This window comes from Malaclemys terrapin, chromosome 11 (genome assembly GCF_027887155.1).
Source record: "Malaclemys terrapin pileata isolate rMalTer1 chromosome 11, rMalTer1.hap1, whole genome shotgun sequence".
Taxonomy (NCBI): domain Eukaryota; kingdom Metazoa; phylum Chordata; order Testudines; family Emydidae; genus Malaclemys; species Malaclemys terrapin.
This window is the reverse complement of record NC_071515.1, coordinates 75,225,235-75,246,250: the sequence shown is the minus strand read 5'-3', so window position 1 is coordinate 75,246,250 and position 21,016 is coordinate 75,225,235. Positions and strand designations below refer to the sequence as shown.

The 21,016-nt window shown below is 41.8% G+C and overlaps 1 protein-coding gene and 1 long non-coding RNA gene across 4 annotated transcripts in view; one reads left to right on the top strand and one right to left on the bottom strand.

Moving 5' to 3' along the window:
* The window catches only part of LOC128845433 (cytochrome P450 27C1), a 43,838-nt gene extending 30,244 nt beyond the window's left edge, over positions 1-13,594 (top strand). For both annotated transcript variants that reach the window (XM_054044162.1, XM_054044161.1), the window contains 4 exons: positions 470-636; positions 1,634-1,712; positions 9,296-9,499; positions 10,966-13,594. In XM_054044162.1, the coding sequence (XP_053900137.1) occupies positions 470-636; positions 1,634-1,712; positions 9,296-9,499; positions 10,966-11,082 (567 nt within the window). In that variant the 3' untranslated portion in view covers positions 11,083-13,594. The remainder of the gene's footprint in view (positions 1-469; positions 637-1,633; positions 1,713-9,295; positions 9,500-10,965) is intronic.
* LOC128845434 (uncharacterized) overlaps positions 1-15,910 on the bottom strand; it is a 52,894-nt gene extending 36,984 nt beyond the window's left edge. For both annotated transcript variants that reach the window (XR_008446652.1, XR_008446653.1), the window contains exons 1-3: positions 15,708-15,910; positions 7,237-7,384; positions 2,048-2,143 (exon numbers count right to left, since the gene is read on the bottom strand). This is a non-coding gene — a long non-coding RNA (uncharacterized LOC128845434). The remainder of the gene's footprint in view (positions 1-2,047; positions 2,144-7,236; positions 7,385-15,707) is intronic.
* Positions 15,911-21,016: the final 5,106 nt, after the last annotated feature.

Sequence of the window (21,016 nt, the reverse complement as noted above, 5' to 3'; positions counted from 1 at the left end):
TAGGATTCTGTGAGGAGAATGCAATATGCTTACAGCGGGTGGAAATGCTCTGCGTAGCATTCTATCATTCTGTCTCCTGCAGAATATTTTTGTTGGGAGGAAAAGCACAGCAGTAACTGAGAACTAGCTATTAATTTCATCCATTCATGTTTATAGCTTTTGTGTTACATATATCATTTTGTAGTTTACTTTTCCTGTCGCTTTTTGATCTTTCACTGGTAGAAATATGGAGGAGGGGTAGTTCTGGTGTTTTTCCAGGTGGAAAAGGGCTGAGATAGAGGATGATGTAGACTGATTCATGCCCTGAAGCCCAGATGTTACTCATAGTCCTTTTGTTTTATAACGGTGTGTGTACATAGTGAATCCTTAGTTGAAAACTGCTTGCTTTTCCTGGCATTGAATTAAACATTTGTAGCTACTTTCATTATTTTTTTCTTTTTCCTGATAATGTTGGCGGTTTCTTTCTTAGACTTCTTTCACTTTGTCCTGGGCAACATACTTGTTGGCAAAGTATCCTGAAGTTCAGCAATCTGTGTATGACGAGATAGTCAATAATCTGGGAAAAGATCAAGTTCCCACTTCAGATGATGTTCCCAAATTGCCAATGATTAGAGGCCTGCTCAAAGAAACCCTGAGGTAAGTGAAACTTTTAATTATCAACTTGCAGTTGTCTGCCAGTTTCTTTCTGGTTATAGTGATTCTTGTGTCCAAGCTAAAATATGTATTCAGTTGGTGCTGGTGGCTGCTATTATTTTTATTCATTGTATCACCAGTATACCGAGTGCATTCTGAGCAATTTAATATCATACATAGCACCTATATAATGCTTTATGTTTTCTAAGTGCTGTATAAATATTAACTAATTAATGCTCACAGTGTTCCTGTAAGATAGATCATTAAGAGCTTGACTGTGCCATTAGAGCACTGGTCACTGAGGGACTGTGAAACCACACTACCTCAGCAGGAGTTCTGGAGAAGTTGTGCCTCGGAGAGTACTGGGAGAGTGTGCCCATCGCAACAATTCTTGAGGCCATGGACACATAACCTACTTCTCCCTTTTAGGGGTGGCTAGCTCTGCTAGCCAGGAGCAGTCCCTGTGCTCATGGAAGTAAAATGACAGAAGTATCATTATCCGTATTTCACAGATGGAGAAACTCAGGCAGCGAGATTAATTTATCATGTTAAGGATACCCATTATTTCACTTTTATTTGCAATGTTGTTGTAACTGTGTTGGTCCCAGAATATTAGCGAGACAAGATGGGTGAGGTGATACCTTTTATTGGACCAGCTTCCGTTGGTGAAAAAGAAAAGCTTTAGAGTTACGCAGAACTCTTCTTCACGTCCGGAAAAGATACTTTAGTCCAATAAAAGATATTACCTCACCCATCTTTTGTCTCATTATTTTTCTGGCAAAGCCAAAATTAGAACTACAGAGATACTAGCAACTAGTCTTATAGAGACTAATAGACCATGGTGCCCCACACTCTTTTGGTCCCCAACAGAATCCATACTTGCTACAATTCTTTTCACTCTGAGTGTATGTTAATGTGGTAGCTAAACTGGATCCTTTGTAAACCTTTGTAAATTTTATAAATTAGAGATGCTGAATCCCTCCTTAACATTTGTCTGTAGGTTATTCCCAGTATTGCCAGGAAATGGTAGAGTGACACAAGAAGACTTGGTTGTTGGAGGATACTTGATACCTAAAGGGGTGAGTTGTGTGATGGTCTTATGGAGGGAGAGGAACAGATTTTCTTCATAGAATCATAGAAATGTTGGGCTGGAGAGGACTTCAAGAGGTCATCTTCTATCTCTAACCCTATCTCCTATAGGGATATCCCTATCATGCTGAGGCAGGATAAATATACCTAGACCAATCCTGACAGATGTATGTCTTTATGTATAGAAAGTCGTCCATTAAGACAGAATTACACTGGTGTGACTTTGCAGGATATCATCAAAGATGGGAGTGCAGGAAAGAGGAACTTATAATAGTGTTCATTTATGTGGAAAAAAGATAATTTAATCATTGACTATGTTTTTTACCTGAATCCTGATGTAAATGTGAGTGTTTTCCTTATTAGAAGGACTGGTTCTCACCCTCTGATGAACCTTTCCGTTTTGGCTTTACTCTTCAGTACCCTAGAAACAAAGAGGGCTGCTGATAAATTTGTATTAGGATGTTATGATTAGGTTTCAAAACTAGAGCACACATTTTATTATTTTTGTAAATTAGTGTAATTTGGGGTATCAATCTCATTCTGTCAGGAGAGATGAATTTCTGTTTTAATTATGGTCCTAGCCAAGGTATAAAATTAGGACTACAAACTAACCTCCGTTCACAGTGGAACTCTCACTGATACCATTTGGAGACTTACGCAAGATGAAGGGTAGAATATGCCTTTACAAAGTAACTAAACTTAGAAGGTCTGATTCTCATTTACGTTAAGGCTCCCTGACACTGCTGTGGAAGAGTTAAGTGGCCTTTTAAATGGATGTAAATGTAATTTGCTCACACTTTAAAATCCTTTTACGTTGTCAGAGCAAAGTAAAAGGGCCTTAGTGTAAAGAATCAGACCCTTGCGTTCTTAACATTCTTTATTATTTATCTATTGTTGCATTCAGCATCTCTCTTGGTAACATGATCACCTTTAGTACTGCCACTATTTCCGATCTCTGTTTTCCTTTCTTCTACATTCTCATTTCTATTTCTCTCCTTTTCCACTGTCTTGGCCTGAATCCACAAAGGAACTTAGGAGTTACCTGGAAAATCACTGGAACAATGAGATCCACATCTGAGTTAGGCACCTAGGCTCCCTATACAATGAAGCTGCCTAACCTAGCCAATGGGAAATTCTGACAAGAGTGGTATGTCCTAAGTTCCGTCCATTTCATGGAGATAGGCACCTAAATCTGGGCTGCAGGGGGGCACCTATCTCTGCTAGTGATCCACAAACAGGAACCGCTCTGCTGCAGTCAGGCCTCGTCATTTATTGTGAGAATGTCTCACTCCGCACAAACAACTGGAGGAAAGAGTGGTGCCAACCTTATAACCCAGTGGTTAGAGCACTCACTTGGGATGTGGAAGACCCACTTTCAATTCCCCCCTTTACCTGATAGGGAGAAAGGAGGTGGGAAGGGTTCTCCCCCGCTCTCAGACAGTGCTCTAACCACTGAGTGATGGGTTATTTTGATGTGGGGCTCCCTCAATCCCTCTTGTTCAAGCTGTTGCGCTTTAAATCAATAGTTCGTCAGCGTGCCAAAGAGAGAGTGAGAATAATTTTATAGCCTGGTGTGCTGAGCACCCGCCTGGCAGGTGGGAGACCGATGGTCCATCCCTCTTTGTGGATATGAGCCTTTGTGTCTGTCTCCTCCCGTCTCCATCTTGCATTTCTCTTCCTGACACAATTCCCAGTTCTGTACCTGTGCCTTCCCCATCCCATCTGCTCTAAAATAATCATCAGTTAAATAATTAATACTGACCTTTACAATGTCATAAATAAACTTTAATGTTAACAACCCATGAGGTTAACGAGGGAGCTGGGGAATCTACATCCCTCGAAGTTATTGTTTCACAAAGTCTGCAGACTTAAGAATTGCACTGATTTACACCTGGTTCAAGTTATTTTCACAGTCATGAGGTTAAAAATTTAATTTAAAAAAAAATGAAAGCTTAGATTTTGCAGAATCTGAGTGTGGCATGTGGGCCACAAAAATACATTGCACCGGGAGTGGGTTTGGCTCATGAGTCGTGTGTTTGAAACCACTGGTTTAATTCTGATATATGTTCGCAAAATAGATCATAATGTTTCTGAAGGAGTGATGCAACTGCCTGTTGTGTCAACCCTTATGGCTAAATTCTGCTCTTAGATGTACACATGTGGCTTCTGTTCATTGCTCTTTTTATATTATAAGTTGTGATGTATGTTCTTTGCCATGCTATCTCCTATTGTGTCACCTCCTGAGGCCAAATTCCACTGTTACACTGGTGTGAATTAAGAGTTAATCTGTTGAAGTCAATGAAGATATGCAGGATTTACACCAAAGTAGTTGAGAACAAAATCTAGTCTCCAATTTCTTTTTTTATAAATGCAGTTCTTCAAGTGATGTCCCTGTGGGTGTTCCAATGTAGGTGCAGCAGCACCCCCTATGGCTGGGAATGGAGATCTTCACCAGCAGTGCCCGTCGGACTGCACATGTGCAACTCCCCTCTTTTGCGCTGTGCACAGGACGTATATGTAGCACTGTGCAGTCTGACCGCCCCCACTTCCTTCACTACCACCTTTGGTCTGGGACATACTCCACTAGCAGAGCGTGCTTCTCCTATTCCCTCATAGAGATTGCCTTGCCTGATAGTGTAGTTAGTATTTTCCTCCTCTTCTTTCTCCTTCTAGCTAAAGAAAATATATATGTTTTTGTTTTAACTTTATCTTTACAGTTCTTCTCATAGTTTAGGTTTCTGTTTTTCTCACTTCCCCCACCTTTCCCGACCAGGAAGCCTTTTCCCTTCACCCTTATGCCCGTCTCTCCCAAATAAATTTGTTAGTCTCTAAGCTGCCACAAGTACTCCTGTTCTTTTTGCGGATACAGACTAACACGGCTACTACTCTGAAAAGTTTGAGTGCGTTTCATGTGGGGCCGCCTTCTCAATAATGGACAGCCACCTGCAGCATATCTGCTGTCTGGAGACACTGCCTCGCCTGAAACCCAGAGCCAGAAAGGACAGGGACATTAGATTGAAACTTCTCCTCATGGAGAGATCGCTACATCCAGCATCAGGCCCGGGCCCGGACTCTTCCCCAGAGAGGTCCTCACGCTCTGCCAGGTCATCTGCTGACCCCCATTCTCCATGCCCTGTGAAGAGAAAGTCATCCTGTGATCGTGCAGATGACAAGCAACGGGCTTCCTCCTCCTCACATTCTGAGGCACAGCCTGCCAGAACACTGTCCCTGGCTAGGTTGGTGGCCTCAACCTCATTTGACAAGAGACATAGCTCCAGGGCTTGTCTGAGTACCTCTGGTACAGGCTCAAAGAAACAGTTTAAATACCCTTTCCGGCCAGACCTTCAGACCTCGATGCCATTTCCCAGCTCTGAGGAGTGAGGCAGCCCGATGAAACTGTTGGCACCGAGTAAGTCCTCGGCACCATTAAAATCGTTGGCACCGGCCAAGTAACCGACACCAATCAAATCATTGACACTGAAAACTTTGGCACTAGGCAAGTCTTCGGCACTGGCCAAGTCATCGGCTAAGTCTCTGGAGCCATCTTCTGAAATTTCAGGGACATTCACCCTCTCATCAGCAACGTGTATTACAAAGGCACCAATGATGCTCCTTTCCCCTCCACAAGACTTCAGATACTCTAAAGACCTGCTGATATCTGACACTCCGGAGTCTCCACTTCTTTGATGGGATCTCCCCCCACTTTTGCCTTCCTCTCCGGATTCACAACATTCCTTCCTCTCTTCGCTGAGGACAGCACCTCCCTTCCCCCGGGAGGAGGAGGAGGACTCTATTGTTCCCTTGACGACTTGACAATTTGCATTGGCTTATCCTCACTCTGGCTCCCAATCCTGGCAGGGACCACTGTGAATGCAGCCATATGTACCACTCTCACCAAACAGGCCATATTGGGACCCTTGGGCTACAGGGCACAATTCAGGAACCTCCCAGAGAGCAAAGTCGGAGACCTACACCTCTCCCTTCTCCATCAGTCTCTCGCCCTCAGGAAGTTGAACCACCACCAGTACCAAATGAGAAGGAAGAACAGGAGGAAGAGCAGGAAGAGGAGGCTCCCCCAACTTTAAATTTTTCATCCTTCTGACCTGACAAGGCAATTATGCCTCCACCCCCTACATCTGCCGACGACTTCAGGCACTTTCAAGATCTATTCCATAGGATGGTGTATTCCCTCCAGATACCGTTGGAGGAAGTCAAACACCAGCAGTATAAACTGCTGGACATTCTCCACACATCCTCTTCCTCAGAGAGCAGACTACTGATTAATGAAGCTCTTCTCGAACCCGCCAAGGTTCTATGGCAAGGTCCTCGTAGTAGTCGTGGCCTTCCTAAGAAAACAAGAACTCGTCATTTTTCCATACTTGGACGACTGTCTCCTCAAGGCCCTTTCTGAAATCAACACTCTAAGCTGTCCATATAACAATGGACCTGTTCACAAAGCTAGGCCTCCTCGTTAACCTAGAAAAGTCCATTCTAATGCTAGTACAACAGCTGGAATTCATCAGTACACAGTTGGATGCCATACATGCCAGAACCTTCCTACCACCTCACAGATTCTCGGCTACAACGGATCTGGTATCCGCCGCACGGGTCTGCCCCCAGATCTCTGCATGAATGTGCCTCCAATTTCTAGGCCACATGGCAGTGACCATGTTTGTGGTCAGGCACGCAAGACTGCACATGCAATGTCTTCAAGCATGGCTCTGTATCGTATACCTCCCCCACAAACACATTATTCACAAACTTTTATCCATGTTGAGGCGAGTCAAGGACTCACCGCTGTGGTGGACACAGCCCAGCAATGTCTTTGTTGGAGTTCCTTTCCTACAGCCATCACTGACTATGATACTAAACACCAATGCCTCCCTAATCAGTTGGAGAGTGCATCTACACGAATACACAGTGCAGGGCAGATGGTTGTCCACCAAATCTACTTTAGACATCATTCTCCTAGAGCTACGAGCAGTTTTCAATGCCTGCTGACATTTCCTACCTTTTCTCAAATATCATACCATAAGAGTGATGATGGACAATCTCACCTGCATGTATTACATCAACAGGCAGGGTGGAGTGAGGTCCCACTCTTTATGCTCGGAAGCAATCAAATTGTGGAACTGGTATATCCAGAATAACATCTCCATTTCAGCCGCATACCTAGAACACGACCGCAGACACATTGAGCAGGATGTTCTTGCACGATCATGAGTGGGAGGGGAGCTGGATATGTGAGCACTTCACCCCATATTCAGCCAATGGGGCCATCCCAGAATAGATCTCTTCAGCACTCAACACAATGCCCGCTGCCCTCAATTCTGTTCCAGAGCAGGACTGGGGCGCGGATTGCTGGGACACACATTCCTCGTAACCTGGGACGCACCACTCCTTTATGCCTTCCCTCCTTTTCTCCTATTCCAAGTACTTTCCAAAAAACAGGAGTACCAAGCTCATGTCATACTAATAACTCCAACATGGCCACAACAGGTCTGGTATACTTACCTTCTATGCATGATGGTATGCTGACGGATCTCTCTCTACCTAAAACTGTGGCTCCTCTCACAGGACACAGGATGCATTCTCCATCCCAATCCACAGATGCTCCACCTCAAAGCCTGGCTCTTCTGTGGTTTTGGGGTCCAGAAATAACCTGTCAGACAAAATCAAACAAATACTTTTGAATAGCAGGCGTGACACAACCAGACACATTCAAAAATGGACTAGATTTCACTGCTGATGCACCTCACGTCAGGTGGATGCAGCACACTCTCCATTGCCACTTAGTCTTGACTATATGCTACACCTTAAACAGCCAGGATTGGTCAATAGCTCTATTAGGCTACACTTGGCGGCAATCACTACCTTTCACTCCCCCATTGATGGCCACTCTGTCTTCACACAGCTGCTCATGAAGCGCTTGTTGAGGGGTATTCAAAATCTCTATCGCCATATACAAGACTCGACTGTGGCCTGGGCCCCTGCCTAGTCCTACGTTCTCCGACTAGGCGCCCATTTGAACCAATGGCAACCCGTTCTTACATACACCTATCAATGAAAATGACCTTTCTTTTCACCATAATTTCTGCTAAGCAGGTAGGCGAATTCACAGCCCTCATGGTATATCCACCATACACAGTGTTGTGTAAAGACAAAATTAAACTACGCCCACACCCAAGATTCTTACCTAAGGTCCCAACATCTTATCATCTCAATCTAACAATACACCTCCCTTGCTTCTTCCCAAAGCCTCACAGTAATCAACAGGAGGCAGCTCTACAAGCCTAGACGTGAGGCACGCATGAGCCTTCTACTTGGACAGGACTAAACCCTTCTGGAAATCACCATGATTATTCCTCTCCACCACCAAAAGATCCAGAGGCACTGATACACCTTTACCTCCATATAACGCTGTCCTCGGGAGTCAAAAAATCTTACCGCGTTATAGGTGAAACCGCGTTATATCGAACTCGCTTTGATCCACCGGAGTGCGCAGCCCCTTTTCCCCCTCCCTCCTCCCCTCCCCCCCCCGGAGCACTGCTTTACCGCGTTATATCCGAATTTGTGTTATATCGGGTCGAGCTGTATATCAAAACAATGCCTCTCTAAGTGTATCTCACAGTGTATGCATTTATCTTATGAACTCCATGATGGACAACCTCCTACCTCAATCAGAACACATTCCACACAATCATTATCTACCTCGTTTGCCTTTCTTAATAATGTCCCCATTAATGACATTTGTAAGGTTGCCACATGGGCATCAACAGACACTTTTGCCTGGCACTACGCTGTTACGCACGATGCTGCAGCGGATACTCTCCTTGGACATGCTGTCCTATCCTCGACAGTACATGTTGCTCCGAAACCCCAGCCTTCCAACTAGGGTCACTGCTTTATAGTCACCTACAGTGGAGCACCCATAGGGACATCACTCAAAGAAGAAAAGGTTACTCACCCTGTGCAGTAACTGAGATTCTTCGAGATGTGTGTCCCTATGGGTGCTCCACTACCCGCCCTCCTCCCCTCTGCTTCAGAGACGAAAATAGAAGCTCTGCGGCAGAGAATGAACTGGGGGTGGTCAGACCACATAGCACTATATATACGTCCCGCACACAGTGCGAGAGAGGGGAGGTGCGCACGTGCAATCTGACGGGCACTGCTGGTGAAGATCTCGATCCCAGGTGCAGGGGGTGCTGCCACACCTACAGTGGAGCACCCATAGGGACGCTCAAAGAACCTCATTTACTGCACAGGGTGAGTAACCATTTCTTCCTCTTTTCTTTTGATTGTGTTAGGCAATACATATAGGAGAAAAACAGTATAGAAAAGGGTGTATTTTCTGTTTATACAAACTCATGAGGAATCTTTTACTGAGCCTAAAAGTTTTTGAAGATGATCTAATTTGAGCCAATGAGAAGGAGATCTAATTTTGAGATACCTGCTCTTTACATCATCTTTTTACCCATCATATTTCATGTTACAGAAACTATAACTCAATTATCATTATTACTGCTACATGTATCAGAATTAATTACAAATAAAATGTCATTTGTTTTCTCAGACCCAGTTAGCACTCTGTCATTATGCTACATCATATGAGGAAGAGAATTTCCCAATGGCAAATGATTTCCGACCTGAGCGCTGGCTGAGGAAAGACAATATGGACAGAGTGGATAACTTTGGTTCCATCCCATTTGGTTATGGCATTCGCAGTTGTATAGGAAAAAGAATTGCAGAACTGGAAATTCACCTTGCACTGATTCAGGTGAGGAATCTGTGACAGTGTTATAAAGAGATAAAAATATATTCGTATCAGCTCTTTAATATGCAAACTGCCTCTGGACATCTTTTTATTTAAGAAAAGCTTTGTTTAAAGAATGCTGACCAGGCCCCAATCCTGCATTCTTTTTCATTAAGAATACACATGTGCTTAGAATTAAGCGTGTCAATAAAAAGCTACATTGCAGAAATAAACATTGTAAATCCCAGTTGTAGTACAAGCAAAATACATCCAATGTAAGATTACTAAGGAAATAAATTACTTTAGTATAGAAGGATTTTCATAAGTCAATTGCAACCTTTAAATGAAAGGCTCTCTTGGCATATGGCAGGATGGTTCTTTACTCAGTTATAGCATTTTGATTAAAACATTGTTGATTGAGAACAGCGGAGCATTTACCAGAAAGTGAAGTAGGTTTGTAATCCTGAGACTGAGGCAGACCATACTAACCAACATTCAAACCAAACATCCACTTTCTCTGTGTTTTCTCTGATACCTGTATCTTCTTTTTCAGGCTTCTGCATGAATTCTTTTTGCTATTTTATATAGATAATTTTGTATTGTCTCCTGAGGTAGAGAAGGCTTTCCCATCAATTCCTACTTTATGTATCCATCTCCGAGAATCCCCCAAAAGATTTGGATCAGATTGAGCAATTAAAACACAAGGGTTTGAAATCTTTTTTTTTTTTTTTTTTTTACCATGACTTCACAGTCACAACTGATCTACTCGGATATGCTCCAGTCATTTGTGTAATGCTCTGTAGCACTTCAAAAAAGTTGCTGCCTCTCCCATGTGCTTTTTCTCATGCTACTTTAGTGGATGTATCATCGGCATCAATGCAATGGTCTAATATCAGCAGATTCATCTTGATTGAATGGCAGCCTGTTATTGTTATTCTGTTCTATCTAGATTCTTGTGTCATGCTCATCACTTTATTATCCGAGCACCTGCATTAAGAAATGTGACCAACATCTGTCATGTTCTATTGTTCCATCCTCTGCCCAGGGGGAGAAGTGTGTGCAGTGGAGTATTTTGTTTTGGAATATTTTTAATTATATACACATGCTATATATTTGTTTGTGAGGCAAGGTCAGATATATGTGCCTTGCACTCAAAGAAGAAGGTGGATAGTCCTTAATTCCTGTGGGAGTTCTTTCCACAGTTTTAGGCCTCCGAAAAAGCTCTGTCTCTTGCACAGACAAGCTTTTCACTTATTGTAGAAAGTTCCATTGTGCCAGAGGAGCATAGTTGTCAACAATGTTCTCCATCCTGGAGCCAAGTTTCATTTTCCCTACAGAGTAATCATGTTAAGAAGGTTCACTGGAACTGACAGCAAAGTTAGTGGTAGTGATGAACTCTAAGGAGTATTACTGGTTTTCTGTTTCTAGAATTATAAATTTGTATTTGTCGATTTATAAGCTTTCTAATATCAACATATGTCTCTTTTCAGCTGCTTCAAAATTTTGAGATCAAAATTTCTCCCAAAACTAAACCAGTCAAGGCCAAAACCCATGGACTTTTGACTCCTGGAGACTCCATCAATGTGAAATTTGCTGACAGGAAGTGAGATGCAAATGTTTAGGAAATGTTAGCGTACTCTTCTTGGAAATTGACTTGCATCTGATTGAAATATGATCGTTCTCTTGTCCATTGGCTTGTGGGCATTCTTCAAAATGATTAAGTCTTAGATGCTGACCTACTTCTAGAAATATGCAAGAGATGTTATCCTGTTCATAGAAGATAATTCCACAAGTTCACATGGAACTGTATGGAAATATAAACTTAAATACTTCCTTTTTGCACTGGGAGTTACTTTTTCCCTGGAGTAAGTTTTGGATGATAGCAATAGATGCACTGAAACAACAATATCAAGTTTAGACATAGCATATTATCTTGTGCTTTTGTTAGATTGCTTAGTCATGAAAGACGATCATTCCTGTGTGTCTGTGTGGTGATATATACTATTCCCAAACCTGTATATAGATATGGTGATTGACAGTTTGTTGTCTTCAATGCCTTTTTTTTTTTAATTCTCTCTCTTTAGTTAGTTTTAAAAAGCATTTACCTGACATGCATCAAAATAAAATTAATGCAATCGTTTGAAACATAAAGATATTGTAAAAATATGTGGAAGATGCTGCCGGTTTGTTTAGACTCAACAATTAGGATCTGTTTTTAAAAATGTTATTTTATAAAACATAAAGTGAATAGAAATAATAATTGCCCTATTCTGTTCATTGCCTTTGAAGCATTTCGTATTGGCCACAGTCGGAAGACAGGAGACTGAGCTAGATGGACAATTGGTCTGACCTAGTATGTCTGTTCTTATGTAAATGTGTCTGTAAAATTTAAAAGCATTTGTAAAACAAAACAAAAAAAAAAAACTTTAAAAAACATATTTAAACACCATGTTGCAGAGTTGTGAACCCCAAACAGTGTTGTTGTTACGTTACCACACGAAAAGCAGAAAGTGAAATTAGATTGTTTCAGTGTTCCATTTGAGTAACATGCAAATAGCAAATAAACAAGAAAAATGATGGAAATACATTAGTTTACATATTTCCATTTCCTGTGACCTAAAATATTCCTTGTAACAGAAATGTTTTTAAAAATGGCAACAAAACCAAACACATATAATTTTTATCCTGATAGTCTCTTTTTAAAAGTAAGAACTGGAAAAACTCATTGTAATGTACTGCCTGCCTTCTGTAGGATGGATATGTGACTGCTACAAGGTTGATTGGTTTTAGATTAATTGACTATCTAGTGGCCAGTCTAAAAAGTGTATACTTTAAAGTTACATGATCTTTGACAGCTAGTGGAAAATATCTCTTGTATGTGGCTTCTGATCATTATGGCACCAATTTTACATTTATAAAAATATCCTTATTTGAGAGAACCCTGTACCTTGGAACTATTTGAGCTAAACCATTTTGCAAAAGAGCTCAAACCTATGTATTCTATAGTCAAATTAACTATATAAAAATGTGTATAGTTAGCTATAAAAGTATCAGAATATTGATACTAAAATGTGAGATTGTGCAGAGGTAGTTTATTTAATGATGTTCATAAACCTTCTGACATGTTACATAGTTATTAAATTCAAGAAAACGTATTGTGAGGCTAATTTTCAAATTGGGATTCATTTTTTGGTCTTCACCCATCCGACTATCAAAAACAGGTTAACATGGGCTAAAAGCAAAATTATATTCTGTTATTCTTACTTTTGATTGTCTGCTGAATAATACTTCTGAGCTTTGTAGATACAGACACTCACTGTTCTAACCTGGGTGTTTTGGTTCTATGTTTGTGAGGATTTGGCAACATTTATCCTTTCCATCGATATACTATGTAAAATGGACTTACAGATCAAAAATCTGATCTTGTTAGAATTTTAAGTTTGCACAGTGGCCCAATGAATTTTCTTGAAGAACTTTGAGGTGCTTTAGGCATTCTTATGTACCATAAGATCTGCAGGCAGTCTTTAGAATTCTTTTTGCAAGGTTTTCCTGTCTTGTGTGTTGGGTTGCTGGTTTTTGTTTTGTTTGTTTGGGAAGGTTTTTTCTAAGACTTCCCATTTTGCCCCTTTATTTTCTTTCCCAACATCACCTCCAGTGACTCCAGATCTGCACTGATCCGCCATTTGTCTGACAAGGACTGGACTAACCTTCCAGAGCCAATCTACGCATATCTGAGTGTCATCCAGAAGTAATTGCTTAGCAGAGGCACAAAACCTCTTCACCTACTGGGTTAAGCATGCTGCCTCCATTCCATTCCCAACATCTGTTGACCTATGATCAAGGGGCCAATTTCTGGATCCAAATTTGAATTCCTCATGGGGCCTGCATTTTGCACTGTCACATCACCACCAGTCTAGACCGATGATTGGTGTATTCTAATAATTTTGTTACATGGTGCCAATTCCAAGCTAATATTTCACAGTATAAGAGGGAAGAGGCATTCTAGAAATACTGATTAAAACATTTTCATAATTTCTTTTCATTAAAAAAGCTTGATTTGTTTTTGATAAAGAATCTGTCTGATTTGTCTGTTTCATATAGTAAAATATTTATAAAGAATGTACGAGCTCCTGTTCTCATTTCAAATTGTTGCTTACATTGGCACTTTCTTCTAGTATCTTAAAGCTTTGAACATACTGGAGGGAGGTGGAAGAAAGACCTTTCATATTAATGGCATCTTCATGTGTTGGGCAGTTACTGGAATAAATACAAATAAATATTGAGTTATTAATTTTCTAATCAATATAGAAAATTGGCATTTTAAAGCTACACAGAGGCTGAAGTAGATGCCAGCAGCCAAAGAGTTTGAAAATGAATCACTTATAAGCATCATGATTCAAGAATTTGTTGCTAATGGGGCATTGGCAAATTAAAGAACACTGAAGTAATTTTTTCCTCTTGATCGTAATGCTTTCTTAGAAACTTCAGTTTATTTCTTTTCAAAGTCACACCACCACACACATTGTTTAAGGACTGCTTTTGTTTAACTGCTTCAGTTTAAATATTGTCTGCTGGATTTATACACTGGGCTGAGAGAATAAACTCTAGCATTATTTAGTTTAGAATAAATGTTAAAGGGGGCTTGTCACAGGGCGGCTGGCCCCTTCAAGTGCAGCAGGTCCAGTTCCCATGATGAGTAGGCAGGGCTTAATGAGGGGCCGGGCAACACCTGAATTAAAAGATAAGAAAAGAGCTGCACCCAGGTCCCTAAAAAAGGGAGGAAGATAGAAAACAGCCATCCCAGAAACGGGCTGGAAGAGGAGACTGGGGGAAGGCACTGAATAGAGCTGCAGGAGGGAAGTTGGCTCCTGTAGTGATTACCAGGACAGGGGTCAAAAAGAGAATAGTTGAGAAGCTGCTTGAAACCACTTGGAAAGAAAGTCGGCCCAGAGAGGGCAGGTAGGGAATATGAAAACACTGTGATTACACCTGGCTGGAAAGAGATCATTTTGGTTGACTGCTTCATTTATGAAGGAACTCGGAGCCCATGCCGAGGAAACAGGAATAGAATGCCTGAAGAACCAAGCACAGAAAAGAGATTGACCCAGGACTTTAAGTTGGGACACTACGGTTTGTTTTAAGGCTGTGGGCAGAGTTATTTGGACCATTAATAAATAAACCTACAACAGGGGATGCTTTCTCATTTAAAAAGGTGGCGGTGGAGTAATTGCTGAGACTCTTGAGGACAGGGTGTAGTCATGGCTGTGGCCTGTTGGGTTATACTTGGCCAGCAGAGCAAGCTTGAAAACTGCACCCTCTGTGATAGAGCATAAGTAGGGTATTGACATTTGGAAGGGTATAGTGGAACAAGATAACTGCTTTCTTTTGATGCTGTTCTGGAATATTAAAAAGGGGGATCACTCCAAATCACAGAAGTAATGAAGGAAAATATTTCTTCACATAGCCAATATGTGGAATTCAGTGCTGCAGGGACTCGTATGGCTGCCATCTCCCTCGTATGCCATGGCCTTATAATCTTTAATGTATTTAGTCCCTCAACACCCCTGAGAGGTAGGGAATTTCCATTTTATAGATGGGGAACTGAGGCACAGATCGGCTAAGTGCCATGCAAGGTGTCACAGGAAGTCTAGGGCAGTGTGACGGGGTGTGCATACCTCACACTAGGCAAGAAAGGGTTAACCCAACTGTGATGGGTTGGATCACAGAAACCCTCTTGGGAGTTGCCACCCGATGTGCCAAGACTACCCCTGCTTCTGTTTTCCCTGGCAGCTCGGGACCCCAGCACCCTGTCTTGCTGAGCCAGACACTCCCGTTTTCTCTAACAAAGACTCAGGGTCTGAATTACCTGCAATAAAGCTGCAGGTTTACCTGAAAGCAGCTAACAAAAGTGTTCCTGTAGATGCCCAACTCCGAATGGGGTCTAAACCCAAATAAATCCGTTTTACCTTGTATAAAGATTTTACAGGGAAAACTCATAAATTGTTTGCCCTCTATAACACTGATAGAGAGATATGCACACTTGTTTGCTCCCCCAGGTATTAATACATACTCCGAGTTAATTAATAAGTAAAAAGTGATTTTATTAAATACAGACAGTAGGATTTAAGTGGTTCCAAGTAGTAACAGACAGAACAAAGTAAGTCACCAAGCAAAATAAAATAAAACGCGCAAATCTATGTCTAATCAAACTGAATACAGATAAGACCCTCACCAGTTCCAGAATGCTCCCTTTTACAGACTAATCTCCTTTTAGCCTGGGTCAGCAATCACTCACACCCCTTGCAGTCACTTTCCTTTATTCCAGTTTCTTCCAAGTATCCTGGGGAGTGGAGAGACTCTCTCTTTAGCCAGCTGAAGACAAAATGGAGGGGTCTCCCAGGGGTTTAAATAGACTTTCTCTTCTGGGTGGAGACCCCCTCCTAACTCCTATGCAAAGTCTAGCTCCAAGATGGAATTTAGGAGTCACCTGGGCAAGTCACATGTTCATGCATGACTCAGTTTTTACAGGTAGCATCCATTGTTTACATGCTACCTTGAACGTCCTCAAGTAGACTTATGTGGATTGGAGCATTTCAAGATCCATTGTCCTTTAAGTGTTTCTTGATTAGGTACTTAATTTCAACATTCCTTTCCCCAGGAACTGACCAAATGCTCTACTAAGGTTATTTAGAAATCAAGCCAGTACACAGCCAACATTCATAACTTCGAATACAAACATGACACATGCATACGAATAAGATTAATACAGTCAGTAGATCATGACCTTTACGGAGATATGTTACATGGCATATGTAGCATAAAACACATTCTAAGCATATTTCCATATACTGCTGCCTCACTATAAAAGGGAGCAGCCCAGCTCATTCTAGGCTGACCACCAGGGCGGAAGGACATTTGGTGGAGGCTCCTGCCCAGGAGCCACTTCAGATCTTGACTGCTGGACCCAGAGATCCTGAGGACCAGACCAGAGACCTATTGCCTACGGCCAACCAGCTGGAGTCAGAATCCCAGGTAGCTATCTATACTGAGGAGCTTGGAGGCCCCAACAAGGTACGGACCCCAGCTTCAGGAGACACAGTAGGAAGTGGCCTAGGGAGGCGGTGTGAGTGATATCTCCCACCTGAGGAAGGTCAGTGTGTTGCAGTAGGATCCCTGCTGACAGGGCAGTGACCATACTTGCCGCTGACAGGCCCCTGGGCCGGGACCCAGTGGAGCAGGGAGGGCCTGGGTCCCCCTACCCCAGCCATCAGCCTCCCCTTTCCCCCCCGTGTGGCAGACCCTGACTCTGGCTATTAGGCCCCACAGCCCTGAACCCCAAGGGCAGTTGTATTGACTCTGGCTACTAGGCCGTGCTGCCCTGAACTCCAAGGGCAGTTATATTGACTCTGGCTATTAAGCCACACAGCCCTGATCCCCAGGGAAGCCATAGTGACTCTGGCCATCGGGTCGTGCTGCTCTCAGCCCAGGGACTGTAATTCCGGTAGTATCAGAACCCCGACTTGCCCCAAAGGGGACAGGGTGTGCATACCCTGCAACAGGCAGAGCAGAGAATTGAACCTGGCTTTCCTAAATCCTAAGCTAGAGTTCTAACCAGTGGGCCAGAAAAGATGATATGAGTTTATAATCATTAATAAAATTTGTAGTGAATAATTTAAGATTAAATGATACAGAATTATCAAACTGCATACTTTGAGGTATAAAAGTATTAAAAGGGTCACAAAAGCATTTTATTCTATCTTGTATTGCATGGTCCACTGGGCTAAGGAGCAAATCTAGTCTGTTGTATCCTAACTGATTATTTTGGGAGATCTCTAGGGAGATCTATGGGGGACGGAAAGAATACTTCCTGCAAGACTGTGAACCAACAGTGGAGCCATTCCATGAAACTTACTCCCGCCTAATGCCCGGTGTACACCCCGTGGCACTACCCCATCATTTTATTGAGGGCAGGAAAGGATTGGAGGAAAGGGCCAAAAGGATCCTTCAGTCCTCAACATATGCCCATCCTCTGAACTGTTCTGACTCCGATCTCAAACTCACCCCATGCATGGCCAGAGACGGAATCCCCAGAGTTGGGTTCTGCACAGTGCGGAGGATGTGCTCCCTCTAAAAGACACTTAACAGACCCTGCATTCCTAGTGCCCCAAACTGCGTAGGTTCCATTGACCTGCAGTAAATGGCTGCTTGTACGCATGGAAATAAGAACAGAGTTTGCATCTAGCTACGTGGGAGGCTTTTTTCACCTCCTTCTGAAGCATCAGGTATTAATTAGTAGAGACAATATTTTTCAGTTTTACTTTTTACTTAGGGTAAATAGATAATGTTCTTTTCGGATGAAAAGTCAAACTTTTACTCAAAACTTTGTGGGCTTGGTTTTTGCAGTTGTTTTGATTCCATAATGTAGTGAGCTGACACTGATCATCAGTTGAAAACTCGCTGAAGGAGCATATAGCAATTACTTACAGCCCATGGGCTCATCTGATCTGAATGATGTGTTTATCTGATTCTACAACAGATTCAGATTATAAGCTTCCTTTTTTTTTAAAGTGCATTCTTAGCCCTTATAGTTTTAAAGAAAACTTTTCAAAGATGACCCCATATAGTGCTTAGACAATCTAAAACAACAGCTCTGAACAGCATTCATTTCAATGGGCTATTGTCTTTTAAGACTAACAATAACCTAAGGACAAGAATTTCAAATAATTTAGGTGTGCAAGTATGCACCTTATTTGCATTTACCACTATTGTGTACAAATATCATATAACTGCTTGTTAAAATGCCCAAAAGGCAGAATCAGAAGCAGTTATAAAGTACTTTTTATATTTTTTCCCACTGATGTTGAATGCAACATAAATTTACTGCTATACAGCCATGTTTTTGAAGTGTTAACTAATTGTGCCTCAAATTTTGGGTGCCCAACTGTTGATACATCTTGTGCTTGATTTTCAGAGATACTTAAGACCGACAGCTCCCAAGGGAAACTTGCAAAAGGGACTTTATTCTCTACTGTCTTGCACCTTGCTTAGTCATTTATTCCCATGCAAAGAAGATGTAAAATGCTACAAAATTAGAATGGTACCACTTTCCAGTCTCTTTGAACAGGTATAAATGTCGATGCAAGACTGGAGAATCAGTCCTGCTTTTCCTAGGTATTGGTTAGTGAGAGAGCCAGGACACTAGACTTGATGGTCTGAGTTTTGAATATCAATTCTGTGTCCTATAGATTGCATATAATAAAGCAAGGCATTCTTATTGCTTGCTGGAAACTGTATGAGAGAACATTTTAGGACATTGGTCCAAAATAGAACACACTTGAATCCTAACTCTTGGCCTACAGATTTAGATTGTAATGCTCCAATTTCAACCATACTAAAGTCAATAAATAAATTTAGTGGAATAAATATGCTATAATAGTGTAATTCTACATCCATACACAGGAAAGGAGGTTTGCACAGGTGTTAAACCTGATACTGTAGCCTCCTCTTATCCCTCCCCAGTAGTATTCATTAATCAAACAAAAATTATAGGCAGCCGAAGAAGTTTGCATGTGAGTGTGTATGTATAGATTCATTTATTTGGTATATATTAGTTATGTTCCATTTGGATGTCTTTGTCTATGCATCCTATGACCAGTTCAATCATTGGGGACTCATTTCAGGATGTTTCAATGGATGGCACTTTTATCTCAGTGGTGCCCACCTCCTCTCTGGGACCCCTGAGGTAAGGAAGCATTATCATCCCCACTTATAGATGGGAAATTGAGGCACAGAGAGGCTAAATGACTTGCCCAAGGTCACACACGAAGTCTGTGGCAGACCAGGCAATTGAACCTGGGTTTCCCCTGTCCCAAGCCAGTTCCTCAACCAATGGGCCATTGTTCCTCCCCTTCTTTTTGGATAAGAAGGAAAAAATAGATGCAAGTGTTGTGCGGATATTTTTAAAATTGGATTTCATCTGAGAACTTCCAAAATGTAATTTGTCTCCGAAAGTATAGTATAGATTATTTTCCATTGTGTGGTCTTGTAGTACCACTAGGTGGCACTGTCCTCACAGTATTCCATTGCTCAATTGATGCAGGATATCTTTAAAAAGAAAAACCGTACGTAAAATAAACCAAAACAAGTAGCGTATACTACTTTCCCTTCTGTAGCCAGATCTAAACCTCTGTACTACAGATGAGTTCAGTTCTCCAATATATGAGATTGCTGTGGCATCCTTGTATTTTGAATACAAAATATTTCAGGGACTTATTTTCATACATCAGGCCCACAAGCATCGTTGTGTGTGCAGCCATGTGCCTACTTTGCACATGCACTTCTCCACATGTGTGCTCAAAATGGGGCTTTGCACAGATACATACAGAACTATGCATGCAAGACAAGCACACAACTGTCTGCACAAAGTTGTGTGTGGGCAGGGCTCAAAAAGGGGAGCGGGGGAAGGTAATTGTTCCAGGGCCCTGAGCAGCGGGGGTGGGGGACCAACATCTGTAACATCTGAATAAATAAAGTGAAATGAGAGAGGGTGAGGCTGCAGCAAATATGATGCACCAGGACTTCACATTTTTCTCATCAGGTCTGGGGAGGGGGACCTGCTTGGAGAAATTTAGGCCCTCAGAACGTTGTATTCATGATTAGAATCTATTAATTGTTAAGCTCTGACAAGCTCTTAATGCTGTACAAAATGTAAAATAAAGATCGTTCCTGCCTTGTTATTGGCTCCCTGGCAGGTGTTGCAGAAAAGCGTCTTATGGAATTGGTTATGGAGGCTGCACTACAGGCTTGGCAGTGTGTGTCTGGAACCCCCAACCTACTATCAGGTGTTGACCCAGCTGCGAAATAGTTAAATGGGATCTGCTGAGTCACTGAGGTAGCTTTGGATATAAGGGAGGCTGGAGCAGTTGACTTGGAGAGAGCAGATTTAGGGAATGAACACTGGAAAATCAAACCAAATAAGGTTTGGTTTTCCCTTTTTGCTTGTTGAAATTAGTGAAATGCTGATTCAGGCTGTAAGTGATCAGATACAGAGTGAGTAGATAGTCCGTGCTATAGCAGTTCAAAAAGAGAAAACTAGAAATGAAGGAAATCAACTAACATTAATGGCAGAGCTGTAACCTTTAAACCGGACCCAAGCATAAGGTAGGATTGTATCAAGGAACATATTTAGTACTGTAGCTAAGGAAAACATAATGCAAAGCGCTTCTTTCATATGCAAGATATAAAATACCAATACAGGGGCAAGTAACTGTTATAATTTAAAAACAAACAAACAAACAAAAACCCCAGATCACTTACTAACATTTCCAGTAGTAAATGCTGATCTTCCACCACTATTAGAATTATAAGCTTTCTTAGTCATGAAATCACTTTTTTTAAAAGTGCCCATTGTAAATGCCACATACTTGCATACAAAAAACACAGGCAGCATACTTAGAGAATTCTCAGATGTCTTCTAGAGCCTAGAATGTCTTAAAGGTAAATCATACATTAAAATAGACAAATCCAGAATTATTCATTCAC